Source organism: Varroa jacobsoni, unplaced genomic scaffold, assembly GCF_002532875.2.
Source record: "Varroa jacobsoni isolate VJ856 unplaced genomic scaffold, vjacob_1.0 scaffold_367, whole genome shotgun sequence".
NCBI lineage: Eukaryota > Metazoa > Arthropoda > Arachnida > Mesostigmata > Varroidae > Varroa > Varroa jacobsoni.
The window spans coordinates 170027-187788 of record NW_019213269.1 but is presented as its reverse complement, the minus strand read 5'-3'; the positions used below and the strand labels follow the sequence as shown (position 1 = coordinate 187788).

The following is a 17762-nucleotide window of genomic DNA, read 5'->3' as shown; positions in this document are numbered from 1 at the left end:
GGGCGGGAGGGGGAGGGGGGTTAGGGAGGAGGTCAACGAACCTAGACGTTGACGAAATTTCAATGCAGTCTCTACTAGTGACTGTAGAACCGAGGCGAGAAAAGCAAGGAGGCGAGTGAAACGAACCTAATTCTATTCTAAACCTTGATCCTTACATAAATCGTTGCACGTAAGTTTTTCCTGACGCTCGAAAAGGTAGCCGGGAGCTTGAAACTCCTTGATACCTCCGGTGATTGGCCTTGGCATTTTACTCCTGGGCCGTCGCGTACTTTGCCATGCTTTCACATAACGCTTTATTGTGCTGTCGACTTCATCTACGTTTATGTTTTCGACTAGCCTTATTCTTAAGGAGGCTGAGTTAGTTCTTGGTGTATCTTCTTTTGTCCTTGAGCCTTAAATCTAACTAACAAAGTGCTACGATTATTCGCTATCTTTGCATCGTTTTATTCGTAGCTAATCAAATATATACGATACTAGTATTCTACTGATTATAAGCCGCTCTAACGCAATAATAATGTGACAGGGATCAATAGGTGAGTGACATGTCTTTAGACATCCGCTCAGTCCGTTCTGTGGTTTCTCCCGAAGACTTGATGACGACAGTCATCTGATTGCTTCCGTCATATTCAGATTGCGAACGTGTTGTCGTGCCACATCCAGTTCGATCGTTCAATGGGTTACAACATACTAAACGCGCACCGTTTATCTACGGGGTCCTTCGTTACATCCCGCCTCCCTCAGAGCACGTTAGAAGAGGACTGATCGTAGCGAAAGTGACAGATGCGATAATCAACGCCGCGTTCAACGGTCGCAGCAGAAGCTGCTTTAAACCTCCCGTCTGCGATTCTGTCTGAGGAAATCGAAGGAGAACTCTTGTTGTGAACGTTATGACTGTCATACATAAACGTTCCAGAAGTTCTATAGCTACCGAGGTACGCAGTATGGATATAGTGGTTGTTCAAGTAGGAAGCATGTGAACCACTTTCAGACGCACGCCCTCCAAATCGCTGACGCTTGATAGCTAATTCCCTGGTACTTGCTATCGCTATCCCTACACAAGCAAGACGCGATACAGGGGCAGATAGAGTGAATGCTTTTAGGGCATCGACGGAAGCGGTCTAATTATCTTTTTTAATGCTGCTGCTGCTGCTGCTGTCGTCTAAGTAACGTTCTGCTTTGAGGCGGAATTCCCCCGCATTGCCATCGTTTACTCATCCTTTTCTATCTGGTCGCTTCAAGAGGGACAGTAAAAGAGCGCAGGACAGCGGCCCTCTCTAGGACACGCAAAGGAAGGGTGAGAGGGATGAGGGTGATCTTCTGCTATGCTGCCGCTGTCGCGGCCGCCGTCTTTTTGCTGGTCCGGTCCGGCCTGCAGCTGGAAGTCTGCCAACTGGCCTATATGTCACTAACCGTTATGGTCATGTTCGCCTGGTACTGACTTCATTCACTGAACACTGTTACGGCTATCGTTGGTTCGGCGTAAACCGGTTGACAACTTATCGTTACCGGGTTGGAATGGAAGCAACGAGTTGACTCGGCACAGCAGTGAGGACAGAGATTGCTTGTAGGCACTTTATCATAGTGAGAAAACCATATGGGTGTTGAACGGCACTAACGGAGTGTGTGCGCGAACAGCGTTCGAGTTAACCCACGCTACCTTATATAATGTATATATGTATACTAGAGACGCTTACGTGACCTGCCATTATTATATAAAGATTATCATCAAAGACCAGAACAAGTGAGAATATTGACTATGACAAGCAAATGACGTGAGACAACAGGTAAAGGGGTAATGCTGATCAGACGTCTTGCATATGCAAGTGCCCTGACCATTCAGCGACTGGTGCAGGCAAGACATTATTAAGGAGTTAAATAAAAAGTTTGTGGAAACAATAAATCTCGTTTCGAAGGGAGCCAGCAACGTATCGAACATACGAATAAAGAATGTAGTAAATAAAATGAATTTTAGCAGATGCAAGTTCATTCGAGATTTGTTTCAGGTAAATGTGTCTATCTAAGACTGAAGGGTCATTAAAGTAGATTTAATTTTATCTCAAGTTATTCTATTATGGTGAATACTTTTATGTAATCATGTAGATGGAAAAAAGCTGAAACCATCGATATTCAAGATAAAACGTAAATGACTCTTGTAGGTGAGGATAGTAAGACGCCAGAATAGGTCTAGATAGCATGCCGTCAAATGTCACAAAACCGCTTCGAAGTTGACTGCCAGTTAACTACATTCTACTATGAAACTAGCAAATAAACATGATCAACACTGAAAAAACATCAGCACACCTTAAACCCATTGCTCAGCTATTATCATTATTAAACCCCATCTCGCTGTTCTCAAGAACTTATTTTACCTCTTCACTATTTCTTCACATCTTTTAATCTACAAACATCTATATACTTGATCAACAAATTACGTTTAAAAGTTAGCCAAAAGTTCTGATTCTGCCTGATTCATCATACGCACGTGGCACGTTAAAACGTGCTCACTTTTCGATTCAATGATTTTGGCCTTAATGTAAACCACTAGGTTTACAAAAACACCATACAATAATCGCAATTGCGTATAATTGTCTATGAGAATCATCGATGCCTAGGACTAGATATCCGAAAAATATTTATTCCATATCTAGCGTATTGGTAGTTTTTATACTTCATCAAAAAAAAAAATTGGCATTCGACGAACTGGACGTGCTCGGGGCTCAGGCGGCCTGAGGCGGACGAATGGGATGATCATGAAACATCTGATTATAACAGCTACGGGTAATTTCATAACAAATAACAAAACACGATTATACAATGGAGAGTCTCTTTTTTTTTAATTTCAAGTAGGTCTTACATAGTACAGACTCAGTTATGACATATACGCTAAAACACGCCCTTAACCAGAAAAACGAATGAACCGTTGGCCGAACTAAGTGGGTTGACAAACCAACTCCCGAAGACTCTGAATGCTGAAGTAACAGGAAATAGAAAAAAAATGCTCCCTTTAAAGTCTGTTTTGGCGTTGTGTGGGTCGCTTAAAACTGTTCTGTGTGAAACTACTTCGAAGTGATGTCAATAGGAGATGAGACCCAATAGATGAAGTTGCGCGATACATCGAGTACTTACTAATAATCCAGATCGAATTGTATTTTTTCCGATAGCCCATAGGAGTCCGGCAGTATTTTATATCGAACAATTTGCATAGAAAACTAGTAGGTAATATTCGAAACTCTTACCTACACCGTACTGACATAATAAATTTGCTTCTATGGATGACTAAGATTGCACCTGAGCACGAAATTAGTGAGTAATATCAGAGCCCGTAGGATCGAACTACTACCGAGCAGACCACCGAGATATACTGCCTCGCTGTTTAGGAAAATGAACACGTCAACCGAAGCCGTTGTTGTGGTAGTGAGCAGGGCAATCCGCCATAGTTCATTCTGGGTAGAGCCCATTGACCCAGATCCCGGTATCATCCAAAATGGCCGAAGCGGTTGATGTGCCAAAAAGTGTGAGGCAGGACTGCAAGGCTGATTTAGACTGTGTCTATGTATGGCAGGGTTCTGCTTTGGAGAATCGCTAATGCAGCGGATGGAATAACAAAAGATTTGTTTACTAAAACTGAAAAGCAGTTAACGATCTACGATCTTTATATTTTTCAAGACCTGGTTACGGCCATACGTACAGTCTGACCCATACATCTTGACCTAGACGTGACCAGTGTGCGATTACATTTACGCTTAAGTAAAAGGACGCTTAATCTCGATATATCATCAAACGTAGCTTATCTAAAATAGATCATGTATTGTAAGCTCTTTTGTTTACAGATGGATAAAAATAATAATAATCATAACTTTTCGGTGCGAGTGGCAGTGTCTGACAACTGTTATCTGTTAGTCATTTCAGTGAACCCAAAAACACTTACTAGTGACAAACTAATACGTTACGAGTGTTCGCAATGACGTATGCTTATATACTGCAGGTTTATACGAAATATAATTAGAAATCGTTTTGGATTTCGCGCTTATTTTCAAATCTCAACTCTGTTACAGGGTATGATATTAAATTGGCTGGAAATTCGGTTTATTGGTACTGAATACGATCATTGTTTTGCTTTAAAATTAGACTAAGCCAATAAGTAATAGACGCCATAAGACAGCATAACTAGAGCGTCCCTTGTTTTACGTCGTATTTAGTTCTAGATCCCTTATCCGAACGGAATTTTCAGCTCCCAAGATGCTGTACTTCAAAAAAATTTGAAGAACTGTTGCAAGTAAGCCTCACTTATTAGATTTATTTATGTTCGCTACTGTATTGTATTCTGCCCCAATCATCGCCCCTGTAATTTTCTTTCTTGCCTTTGAACTCGCTACGGGTTCAGATATGGGGGCATAAAGAATCCAGCGCAGTTAGTAAAAAAGGCCTCAGACAAAGCAATGGTCAGAGTCTACTATGCGCGTGTGGGTGGACGAAACATGCTGGCTGCTTGTCATACAAATAATTTCGTCTGTAATAAGTGTTAAATGTGATATGATGTCACATGTGTCATACGCGATACATGTGTGTTAGCTTATTTGTTGCACAGTATTTCAAAGCCTTTTTTCTCCTTGGGCCTATGCAAGCAGCGTTTCAATCTGGTTTGTGCCTACATCTGATGACAGAGGAACGCATGTCCATGAACTGGGGTATTGCTGAAAAGTTCGTTTCCGTAAGTTACCTTTCCTATTCAAGCCTGTCGTAGAGCCTAGTTAAGAAGCTGTCAGTGCAAACGTTATGAGATACGCTCTTATGGTAAGTGGCAATGTAATGATGAATGAATAAGTAGTAATTTAAGTTAATTGAAGTTAACTACGATATCGTTCACTTCCGAGTACGCATTAGCTTCTTATGCAACGCACCACGGACGATTAACCATTCGCAGAAGTTCTAACGCTGCTGTTTCTGCAGAAGGATATCTTTCACAAATTCTCCGAAGCGTTTTGCAGCGTATTGCTTTCTCAAGGACAGCCTTCCGCACTGCTTTCGCATTGCGGCAGGTCCTCATAATGTTTATCTACCCCGACTCTAAATGTAGCCAGTACACTTGCATGCCTGTCTGATTTCGATAAATGATGTTCAAAAAGAAGAGTTTTATAGATCTACAAACTTCTTTCAGTCGACTATTCAGTGTATAGAAATATTATTATTATGAAGAAGTATAAATTGGATGCCCACCTAAATAAGACTGATCAGCGTTACTACGAGGTATTAATTAAGAGTTGTATAAAGGCGCCACATGCGTAGTTAGTTTCGTTACTGACCTCATTGTTGTGCGCTTTGCAAGTTAATAGGTATATATTGTTGCACTGAAGCCCATCTGTTACAAGCTTCATTGGTAAACACGAGTAATTTTCTAGTTCGTTGACGTCTGATACGACGACGCAGATGTCATCTTTCGCTGTCTGCAATTTTCTATCGTATTTATCCTGCTTTTCATATTGCAATCTTAGAACGTGCTACGTCTTTTTTGTGCAGATTTTTATGGGTCAAACGCGATGCACTGTGGAATTTCTTATGTAGATGGCGCCATATCAACCTGCGCTTATACTACAAATCCACAGTAAACGTATCGTTGAATCCATTGATAGCATTGTGGATAGAGCGATCACTGGCAGATATTTTTTTAAATTTGGTAGTGGATAGTTGGACTTCGACAAAAATTTTAAAAATGAATTGGCGGGTTTGGCTATTCATTCTCGGTTAGCTATCACGAGGCGACGAACCCGCTAGGGTTATCGTTGTTTTTCGATGCAACCAGTAATATCATTGAAGTGATTAGTTTTATCCGGAGAGCGTATGCTGATCGAGCTAAAAAAGGTTTTGTTTGGTAGTATCTTTTCGATACGCCACCTATCTCCTTCGGTGAACAAATAAACATGCTACAGTACTATTTAGAGGAAAATTCGGATTGAAAAAACAAATGTGCTAATCAGCAATCTTGCGTTGACAATGAAGGCGTAAATTTGTTTCTCATTGATCTTTATTTGTTATAACGTGTATAAATGATACTTAACGTAAAAATTACATAAACCTTAATTGATGTGTTTATAACTTACGGAAATTGTACGACGCTAGTTTTTGGGGTTCATGCTGTCTGTTACTAAAAAGTATTCATTTATCAACAACTTGGAACAGTTTTTTTTATCATATATGTGTTCCGTCGATTTTTTTTTGTTGAGATGTCGTTGTTAGAAATGACATTCTCCTTTGTTTTCTTATGTTTTAGTCTGGTAGATGACCGCTGCGTAGTGAACCCGTCGGCAGGGGACCTATCGAATCCCCCTCGCAAATTTCGTGATTGTTGCTTTAAAGTGTGCCCCATGAACAGGTGAGTCGTATTGCTGAAAGGATAATTGTAATGATGTAATTGTTACTATGTTCTTGTTATAAATATAATGCCTGTCAGCTTTTTGTGGAGTAACGTACCTTTTTTCGACAGCTCTAATGTAGCTAGTGAACCGTCGAAGACTAAGGAAAGGCCTCTCATAGTATTGAGGATGTCGATAATTCGTTTTTTTGCTGCTATTATACTTTCGTTTCATAAAAAGCCCTTTAATTTTAATGTTGTCTAATACGTCAGGTAGCGTCATTATGAAGACTTGGCCACGCCAATTTTATTCACGTCGTATATGGCTGCCTGAGCGTATCTGGATATGCGTGTGGTCAATTAGGAACGTTACCGAATGATCATTATTGCCTTTCGCTTAATCTTCTTTAGGTATTCGGCCCAGAAGCAGTTTTGGAAGGCGGCACAGTCCTCTAGTTCTTCGAAGGAAACCGAACCACTGCTTGTTATGAAACTTAAGGTAAGATAACCTTCGGGTCTATGCATGGATGATAGATCAAGCGAAGTACCACCATTTCGAGCTTGGGGAAAATTTTTGCAAGAAGCTTTGCTAAAAATCGTTGCGGCAAGGCCAATGTGTAGTCATTTTAACCGTTATATCCTTTCATTAAGACTAAAATGTATTAACTCGTTAATTTATAATGTCATTTTTTGCGACATACATTTTAATGAATTCAACTGTTTGACGCAGTCGCATAGTTTGTCCTAAATCCTTTCGTCTGCTCAATTAAAATTTATTCTCGCAAAACAATAGGTGCGCTGGAATTGTCGCGTGCCTTATGGTTTTATATATTTGCTTATAATTTGTGCGACTTCCGTAAAATGTTAAGCAAGGAGACACTTTTTTGCTGTAAAATACTGTTTGCTATTTGGAATATTTCAATGTCCAATAGGACATCAAGAACTATATAGATGTATTCGGCAAGCTAGTCTTGTGTGTTGTGCCGATTAATCGTGCATATGCGCTACGTGTCTATTGCAAAATAGAGAAACAAGCACGCGTCTTTTATTCCCATTGCAGCACGCAGCGGACCTGGAGCGGAAACAGAACGAAACTGAAAATAACAAGATGGAGGGTAGTAAAGTGCAGTACGGACAAGTGATTCAGCTTTTACATCTGAAATCTAACAAGTGAGAAGTATTTCGGATCTACGGTTTGACCAACCTTTGCTCCCTTCGCAGATATATGCCTGTTCAACTATTATGGCTTCATTAGGTAGTGCTGCGCCTGCTAATGTGGTCCTTGTGCGAGTATGTCCATTTAGGTTTAGATCCGGCATGTGAAAGGAAAAAAAACAATGGAACTAAATATCGCACATGTCACTGAACAGCATGAGGGTGGTGAATGATATTGTTTTTACGAATCTACTGTTTTTCCATAATTATTAAATAATAGACGGCCCATAGAGATATTGGAACTCAACACTCCGCAACGATGGAAAAGCTTGTTCTATCTATGATTGTTATATGATTCTATTGCGCTTTCTGAAAAACGGTGCGGTTCGCCTGTGACTCTGTTCACGATTAGGTATCTGACCGTGAATAAACGTTTGCCTGCTCTGCTAGAGAAGAACGCCATGCGGATGATGTTGGACTCGAACGGAAACGAAGGCTCATGGTTTTACATAATGCCCTTCTACAAGCTAAGAACGGCCGGGGACAATGTAGTCGTTGGAGACAAAGTTATTTTGACGGCGGTCAACGCCACGCAGCCGCTGCACGTGTCTTCCTTCGAACTTCCCGATCACCCCGGATGCAAAGAGGTAGGTGACACAGGCGATTGTTCCGTCGGGCAAGACTTACCTAAAGTAAACTCAACCCGAAATTACTTTTGTCTATCCTATTCGGTCCGTACTGTTTGCTCTCCTTTGAAGGTTGGTCTACGACCATTCGGTTTGAGAATGCTCGATCAGATCTATTCGCGCCCGTGCACTATTACTCAGAAGTTTAGCTGTTTGTTTTACGCTGTAATTATTATTGACTGATACGAACAAGCATGACAATTAACAGCCATTAACAGATTTTCTTTTTGTTCAGTCAGTTTCGCTACCTAAGATACTGTCCATTTCGATAAGGGAAAGCGTTTAACAAATAACTACGAATAATGTAGGTGAATGCTGTTTCTGGGTCGGAGGTGTGTCAAACGTCATGGAAGATCTCGCTGTTCATGGACTACAAAGAGAATATAGAGGACGTTTTAAAAGGGGGCGATGTAGTGCGACTGTTTCATGCGGAACAAGAAAAATTCCTCACTATGGATGAATTCAAAAAGAAACAATACGTCTTTCTCAGGTGAGCACACATCGGAGAGGTAGCCTATGCCAATGTGCCCAACCTAGGGCGCAATCTTCATAGCGTGGCCTAATCCCATATTAATCAAGCGCTATGAACGTTTATGTAATTTTTTGTCGGATTCTAATTACTCCTATTGTTATATAGCTCTAACAAGGCTGGCTGGGTTTCGACGTCGCTAAATCATTCACTTATCTATGTTTTGAACAAGTTCATGTTGTTGGCCGTTATCTTCTCGAGGCATCGTTCACTGCTCGCTTGACAGCTGTTTAACAGATGAAGAAGTATGTTCCTTGTTTAGATATTGGATACTGGCATTCAGTATAAAAGACATCAATCTTGCTAACGATGTACGTTGTTTAAAGAGCTTATAGAAGGCTTCTTATTATTGTTTTCAATATTTACCGATAGATGGACAGGCAGCAGCAATGTCTCTACACACAATGCTATCATCCACCACTATGGAGAGAGATGCAATTTAAACACAGGCACTTTGCTAGCTATTAAAGAAATTAATGCCTCGCAACATTATAATCTCCGTTGAAGGATTTCAGAGGGCACTATTGTGATTAGACAGGGGCGCGACAATCCTTGAAGATTTCCGAGTTTAGGTTTGATAAGCAGTGTCAGGTAACGGCCGAGTCGCATATGCATCCAAGCGACCACAAGCGTTTCATTCACCCACAGTGTGCTCAATCTGTTCAGTCTAGCAAAACAAAGAAGGATTAGATGGTTAAAATCCGATTTCTGACACGCGCTGCTGAAAGTAAGAGGCCAATGGCAACAAACAAAGCTCCATCTTCGTTTTAACGTGTTTACTTGATTTTAACACAAAGCACTCGATTAGATGGAGAGATACCTCGGTTTCCTTTGCCATAAAAGCACAAACTATCTGTTTACTACGGCTGCGTTCATCCTATGTACTAATGCAATTATTTCCACGTTACAATGGGATAGTTACTCTTTTCTTCTTTGATACACTCCATATACCGATTTACCGGTAACAATTGATTGGGCCTGAAGTTAAATTTCCCTAGCAGAAGAGCTGCATTAACAAACTTGTTTATCGTAACGAGCGGTGCCGATTTAAGTGGAACGATTAGGACAGATTGTGTCGGCCTTGTTTAATTCAGATCCGTAATAAGTGTACAAGCAACAAAACAAAATAAGATGCTTAGGTTATTCCATGAATTTTTCTGTGCTTCCAGAAAGCATTCGTTATTCAATGAAAACGTCGGTTTTCTGAAATGTTACTAAATTTTCAAACACCATTTGGCGGTACGAAAGCTGCAGGTAAAAAAAACAGGCCGCTGAACTCTAAAAGAATACTTTTGCACTGGCTGGCCTAGCCGTTTAAATAGGTCGCCGTCTATACATAGGTAACATTATAAACAATATATACACTTGCAAGTAGGTAAACGTCTGTTGCCCGACCGATGACGCAGGTACTGTCGTATTATTGCGGCTATATAAAAAGCACATATTTAATCTTCAACGATGCAGCGCAATGCGCTGTGAAAATAGAAGGTAGCCCACTTATGTTTCTAGCATATCCGCAACTAATTGTAAATCCCCGCTCGCTTCCCCCCGAGGAAAAAACGTTTGGTAAGACTTTGGACCTGTGTTAAATACGTAAACGAAGAAAAACTGGTTAGTCATTCTGGGTACTGCTCCCATATTCTCTACGCAATATCTAAGACCCTATGTATGGTCAATAGCTCCATTGTACAAGAAATCACAGCGTTATAGTACATATATATATATATATATATATATTGCATGTGTACGCTTATTGTACCGATTGATGATTAGACGAGGAGTATATGGATTGTTTTCTCCGCACAACAAAACAGGACGACGGGCCGCACAACAGCGGCAGCTGCAACGAGCTCGAAAGCTCTATGGGAGGTGGAAGTAGTTCACTACGATCCCTGCCGAGGAGGCGCAGGTCACTGGTCCAGCCTGTACAGGTTTAAGCACCTTGCTACTGGACAAGTAAGCTGGTCAAAACACTTTTTTGTCGCTGAAATAATACACCTTAATAACCTCGTTTGCTATAGAAATCCTTTAGGAAACGATCATAGCAGTTTGATAATTACATATAATACAGATGAGTGAAAAAGACTCATGTTGTATAGTTTCTGCAGAACTACTAGTTACGCATTCTCACCCATTGACAACTTCCATGAACCGGCTTATTATCGAATCCGACTTATTAACCGACTCGGTGAATTATTCGTGTGCTTGTCCTTTCTTTGCATCAGTATCTGGCAGCTGAAATTGATGATGATGAAACGCCAGATGCGATGCGAGCGAAGCTCCGTGGTGCAGCGAGTAATCACCTCTATCGGCTTGTGGCCGTTAGCGATTGTCGAGATGCGTCGACGATCTTCGAGCTAGATGCCACGACTTTCTCGCGCTGCGACAGCCTCGTACCGACATCGTCCTATGTACGACTTCATCATGTCAGTACATCGTCGTGGGTTCATTCAACCACGATACCTATTGACAAGAATGAGGATAAGCCCGTCATGATGCGCGTCGGGTGCGCCTGTGTTAAGGCAAGAATATTAAAAAATTGTTTGTTTACGAACGCTCGGTAGAATTCTTAACTGATTGCTTATCGATCTCATTAGTTACGGAGGCCAATTATGACGGGATTTAACTCAGGGAACCTTTTCTCAAAAGGCAAAACTTGTTTACCGCGAACATTTTACTTGCCAGTGGCCTTATCGACGAGAGTCATACACTAAGACCAAACATTTTGAGTTGCAGGAAGACAAAGAGGCGTTCGCAATCGTACCTGTATCGGCTTCTGAAGTGCGTGACCTCGATTTTGCTAATGACGCCTGCAAGGTTTGTTTGTAATAATGATTTGCTGGATTGCATGCGGCAGAAATATCTGAGTAGATTTTATTCCATAATCCGACGTATTCTAAACGGTATGTCTTATGTTCCGTTTCAGGTTCTACAGAAAATTGCAACTGCTATCGAAAGTGCTGATTTTGCTCAAAATGAGCGCAAAACTGCGACCCAGCTATTACAAGAGGTATTTTGTCAAGGCTCGTAAAAGATATTTAGGAGCATGGTCTTGAATTCGGCTATCGCTGCGTTTTGGGCGTAGAATTTACCAAGTTACTCTTTGAGCCCCATACGCTCAGAAGAGTCTGCAGTCACATGACTATTCCTATGGGAAGACTTGATGTTATCACTGTTTCCCGTAACGGACAATTAGCTCCACTCTCTAATATACCTACGTTTCTGTTTATCATTCGATTTCACTATAGGCTTTTCTTCTGTCCGGTTGAACTCCATGTGTTGTTTCATGGCCTCCTCATTGATTTAGACATAATCCGTCGTGTTACCCAATACAGTCATGTAATTCTTGTCTGCTTTTCTTGGTTATCTTTCTTTCTTCTTGTTTCTTTTGTATGTACATATACTTGCTCTATTGGAAGCAAAAAATAATAATAACTTACCACTTTCGTATCTAGCTAGTGGCATAAATCTAGAGTAAATTTGAAATGCAGCGGTGGCCGTTTGATGCTACACATTACCCATCTTTGGCTGTAACTCGTTCGCATATATATATATATATGCGTGTGGGCTATTACGGCTCTAGCGATGGCTGGAAGTGTTAATATAGATTTAATTTAACGTGCTTGCGGAAACGCCGGAAGTAGCTCGGTCGTAAAAAAGAAAATTAACCTCACAATAATAATAATAATAATAATAATGAGTCGAATTGGAACTAAGCCAATTCCCCTGAGCCTTTTTCACTTGGCGATCCATTCTCCTTATAGAAAATTAATCAAAGTGCACTTCCGTTGCCTGTTTTCATTGCGCTGGGTTAAATCGATTCACCATTGGGTTTTGTCGGGTAACACTGGAAAGATGTAGATCTGGCATCGTTATTGCAACCTGCATGCGTTTAATCGTTTTGCGACAGGGCAATTTGCTTTATATTGTTGTCTTGTGCTTGTGCCGTCGCTTTGCATGTTTAGAGCCTCATGGTGCCTCATTGACCTTTAGGTGTGTTCGCAGATTATCTACTTTACCGCAAATCAAGAAAACGACCCTAAAAAAGGCGACGCTCTTGAATTGGTTGTTCATGAACCTAATCGGGAGCGACAGAAATTGCTACGTGAACAGAATATACTTAAGCAGCTATTCAAAATTCTACAGGCCCCGTTCAACGAAGACAAAGCGGGTAGGTGTCATTGACATATAGGCTATAGTAGATGCTCTGAGTGGCTAAACGGGACAACTAAACGTCTTGTTGTCTATGAGACCCTTTCTTCCTAATGTTCTTTTTCCGAACTTTCTGTTTTAAAATATCTATAAACTATTGCTACTCTTTGTTTTCACTCAAAACATCGTCGGTCTTTGGAAATATTTCAATTTCCGGCCAGCTTTATAAATATAGCACTGAATCTTATAGTAAAGATCAGTGAGTAGTTATTGACGGCGTACCGTACGAGCATTTCCTTTTACCGGTAATCGTCGTAGAATAGCAACACTTTACGATGCCGTGCTGAAATGGATAGACCCCTGTGTCTCTGCATAAATACATAAGGCATACTGTACCTGAAAACCGACCATATGTAGTGAGTAAGCTGTTCTTGCAGGTGGACCAATGCTTCGCATGGACGAGTTGGCCGACCCTCGTCACGCATCGTACAAATACATCTGCCGTCTATGCTATCGGGTGCTTCGACTATCACAACAGGAGTACCGTAAAAATCAAGAATACATCGCCAAATGGTTCGGCTTTATGCAGAAACAGATCGGCTATGACGTCCTTGCCGAGGATACAATCACAGCGCTGCTACACTCAAATCGTAAGCTGCTTGAAAAGCACATTGGCGCATCAGAGATCGAGACGTTCGTATCACTTGTACGCAAGAACCGCGAATCTCGCTTTCTTGATTACCTTTCCGATCTTTGCATTTCCAAACGGGTCGCGATACCGGTCACACAAGAGTTAATTTGCAAGAGCGTCCTCAGCGACGAAAACTCGGACATTCTTATCGAGACCAGGCAAGAAAAGTCTATTTGAATTAATTTTGCCTTTTTTTTTTATTTTTGCCCTGACACAGCGTTGGCGTAGTGGTTCGTACTGTCTAACATAAATAATGTAACCATGCAAGAAAGTAAACATTTTCAGCTCTATTAAAGACGCCTTCTGAATATATTGCGAGTTGGGTTAACGTCTTACGTCTCACGTGTCAGGGCTTAGCAAAGGACGGGCGCCTTATAGCTTAAAATGCCGATATTATAGTAGCAAAATATATATATATATATAAAACTATATATACAATATATAGTTTTCAATGGTGGTACAATCTTCAGACTAATTCGGAACCAAGTAGAAGTGGAGTTGGCTGTAGAATCCCGCCGCAACCTAGAGCCCCTGCTCACTGTTGAAGAAGATGACGAAGTCTATTTGACATGGGACAAGGGCGAGAAAAGTAAAGGCATTGTACCGCTAGCACAGGCAGCTAAAGAATATCTACAGAATTCTGGAGCTCATCCTGAAGGCGCCGAGGATGCTCGCATTCTCGAATACTACCGTCATCAACTTGATCTCTTTTCGGGAATGTGTCTCGATAGACAATATCTCGCTATTAATAGACTGTCGCATATTCTCGATATCGACCTTATTCAGGTATGTAGTGGGCACTTATTTATTCTATTCAATAGCCCACCAATTGATATAGACTTATGTCATTTAAATATAACGGGAAAAGTCAAATGTAGTGACTACCTAGGACAACAATTGTGGTTATGAAAGACTGTATAAGCACATATCACAAGGCAAGTGCTGTTAGGAACGACCAAGGATTCGGAGGCTTACTAGTCGTACCTGAATTAACATCTACTCCTTATTACGTTCGGGACTGAAATTTAGAAATGCATGGCGGATGAAAATCTTCCGTACGACTTGCGGGCGGCCTTCTGCCGACTCATGCTGCACATGCACGTCGACAGGGATCCGCAAGAGCAGATCCAGCCCGTTAAGTACGCACGGTTGTGGAGCGATATCCCCAAACAGCTTTCCATTCAAGAGTGAGTCGCGTTGATCCCCTGTATTACCACTTGTGCCTCGTTACCACGCTCATTTCTCGCGTTATTTTTTTTGTCATTAGTACATACGCTGCTATTTCCAAGCAGAGTACAATTTTGTAATTTTCGAGCTACTTCTATTACTTGCGCATGCATATGGATAATCTTGGTGGCTAGATATTCGTCACAGCTATATAAGTCTCATCATAAATCATTTTTCCTATTCTCTTTCGATGTACGTATAATAAACACGTAAGAACATAAATAAAATATTATATATAAGTGAAATAATCGTGTTACTTTATAAATAACGTAACCTCATCCAGTCCACAGTTGGCCAAGTTAAAGCGTTGATGTTAATGCAGTTTGTGGGAAAATGAATACTTGCAGTTACGACGCAAACAAAAATACGGATATCACTAAAAAGGAGGAAGTGCAACGTAAATTTAAGAAGACCATTACGTTTGTAGAAGACTACCTCTGTAATGTGGTCGGCCATGTGTGGTCGTTCTTCGATCGGGAGCAGAACAAATTAACTTACGAAGTCGTTAAATTGGCTCGCGAACTCATATATTTCGGTTTTTACTCCTTCAGCGACCTTCTTCGTCTTACAAAAACACTTCTTGGCATTCTGGACTGCGTGCCTGAAAATACAGTCCCGACCCATCCTGGTACATCTATCTCTCCCGAAGTATATTTATATATATTTTGAGATAAGTTATATTTAAACGAAAACAAAAATTCGGATATATGTTTTGTTTACGCCAGTTACGAGGGTGCTCCATGTAATAGATGTATACTCAGTGTGGCATCAACTCTGAATCGAGATCAAAGTCAAGAAAGAGTTCCACTTATAAGTTCGCACTTAACAGTAGGTAAAGTAGTATGCTTAGGGCTCATTGAAAGCTCGATTAAATAGAGAATAGCCCGCGGCCACTATTTGCATCTTATGGTATTAAGTAAAAAATTAAGATAAAATTCTATTTTAAAAAAAAAAGTCTAATAAGACTGACCGTTAGAACATATGACAATGAGCCAATTAAATAGCATAAATGATCTTTTTTACAAAACAACTTCTAACTTCTGCATTAAAATACTGAGATCTTCGAAAACGGCTTTTTTGCACGCTTTTAATTTATTATCGAACCTGTAAACTAATCATTGTCGTTGGTAGATGTTTTCCGCCAGCTAGAAGCTGGTGCTAACATAAATTGCGAATTTTAGCCAATCAAAGTGATTGGTGGAACCTGTCTGACGCGAATCTTTTCTTTAAGATACTGATTTGGTATATAATGAAATATATCTAAGCAGGAGAAGGATTTTCCTTTATTTCTCCTGAAACTTCAACTTCATTTGCACCCATTGTTTTGGTATCAATTAAAGTTTTCGTAATTAATCTGAAATTACCATCAAAAAATGTCTATTTACATTGTAATCCCAGCTTGTTATAACTAATCCACCTATTTGTAAACATCAAATAACTTACTCGAGAAGGAACACTTTAATAATGGGATTGTAGTTGCAATACTTATTAATTATATGCCTTTAGCAGTGGTGGAAAGTTTAACTAATTGGATATAGACAAGAGTAAAATATTTCTGCTTTGTCTAATATTTGGTCCTCATATACCTTAACGTTTCGTTTAATTCACCTATTGAATTATGTTTTCTTTCATCGTAGAGCAAAACTCCAACCTGGATTCGATATCCCTGCTAAACAGCAACCTCGCTAACTCGAAAACGAATTCTCCAATGGGCGTAACTCCTTCAGCTATAGGTGCACTACAACCGTCTTCAAAGGATACACTTGTGATGGATACGAAATTAAAAATCATTGAAATACTCTCGTTCATCCTCGATGTCAGACTAGATTACAGGCAAGGAGTAGATGTCACTATTGTGTTTTTATGTATAAACAAATGCACTTTAAGGGACACTCAAGCAAAGTTAGTGTTAAATTTACGTGTGAATATTTTTAGGTTACTAATAGCATGGCGAGGTGTGAATCACTCTCGTTCTAATGTGTGAATTTGAACCAGGTTTTGCGATTTGGACTAATTGAGCCTCTTTTTGTTTCGTTGTGCGTTTCCAGGATTACGGGTTTGTTGACGATCTTCAAACGTGAATTCGACGATTCACACGATAAAAATGACAAGAATACGGCGGACGACACTCTGACAATTGGTGATAAAGGCTTGGATATGCCCAAAATAGCAAAGGAGGCCGAGGCCATCTTTGGAGGTCCAGCGGATACGACAGAAGTGGATCTGGATGGAAAAGGCGGACGCACATTTCTCAGGGTAATCTTCAAATCAAACTCTGCTCGGGTATTTGCATACCTTCCAGAAGTAGGTTGTGCTTAATACGTTTTCTGCTTCGGATATTTCTTGTGTTAAAGAGAAATAAGCTCTTCTTTTGCCGAAAAACTAATAACAGGCTGAGTTTTTTCATGGTTGTGCAATCCTTAGGTCCTGCTTCACCTCACGATGCATGACTATCCCCCGCTAGTGAGCGGAGCCCTGCGCTTACTCTTCCGTCACTTCAGCCAACGTCAAGAGGTGCTACAGGCATTTAAACAGGTCCAGCTGCTTGTGTCAGATCAGGATGTAAAGAATTACAACCAAATAAAGCTCGATCTAGATGAATTGCGCCTCTTGGTCGAAAAGAGCGAGTTGTGGGTGTTCAAGGCTCGCTCCCAGCATCAAGCTCCCCTGGGAGTGCTCACGCCAAATGGACAGCCAATAAACCTCAGCAATGCCATGCTTGTGCCTGCTAAGGTAAACTGTCTGTAGTGACTGTCCTAAGTACATAAAGCGACTCTATAAAGCACCTATTGAAGTATGCAATGTAGCAGAAATACCGTTACCTCCTAGAGCCTGATACAGTAAGAAGACTATTTACAGGCATCAAATATAAATGGTGTTTGTAAATAGTTATTGCAGATTACATGCGCTGCAAAGCATCCTTATTTATAAAACTGTAGAATCGAATTCTCGGAACGAAAACGCATTATATAT

The 17762-nt window shown here is 40.6% G+C and overlaps 1 protein-coding gene across 1 annotated transcript in view; it reads left to right on the top strand.

Moving 5' to 3' along the window:
• Itpr (Inositol 1,4,5,-trisphosphate receptor) overlaps nt 1-17762 on the top strand; it is a 51607-nt gene that overhangs the window by 18440 nt on the left and 15405 nt on the right. The window contains exons 3-19 of the mRNA XM_086968017.1: nt 6269-6370; nt 6761-6848; nt 7410-7519; nt 7917-8151; nt 8499-8680; nt 10534-10675; nt 10945-11235; nt 11450-11536; nt 11646-11729; nt 12725-12890; nt 13309-13720; nt 14033-14348; nt 14592-14749; nt 15137-15417; nt 16427-16622; nt 16838-17045; nt 17214-17522. Coding sequence (XP_086824143.1) covers nt 6269-6370; nt 6761-6848; nt 7410-7519; nt 7917-8151; nt 8499-8680; nt 10534-10675; nt 10945-11235; nt 11450-11536; nt 11646-11729; nt 12725-12890; nt 13309-13720; nt 14033-14348; nt 14592-14749; nt 15137-15417; nt 16427-16622; nt 16838-17045; nt 17214-17522 — 3367 coding nt within the window. The remainder of the gene's footprint in view (nt 1-6268; nt 6371-6760; nt 6849-7409; nt 7520-7916; nt 8152-8498; nt 8681-10533; nt 10676-10944; nt 11236-11449; nt 11537-11645; nt 11730-12724; nt 12891-13308; nt 13721-14032; nt 14349-14591; nt 14750-15136; nt 15418-16426; nt 16623-16837; nt 17046-17213; nt 17523-17762) is intronic.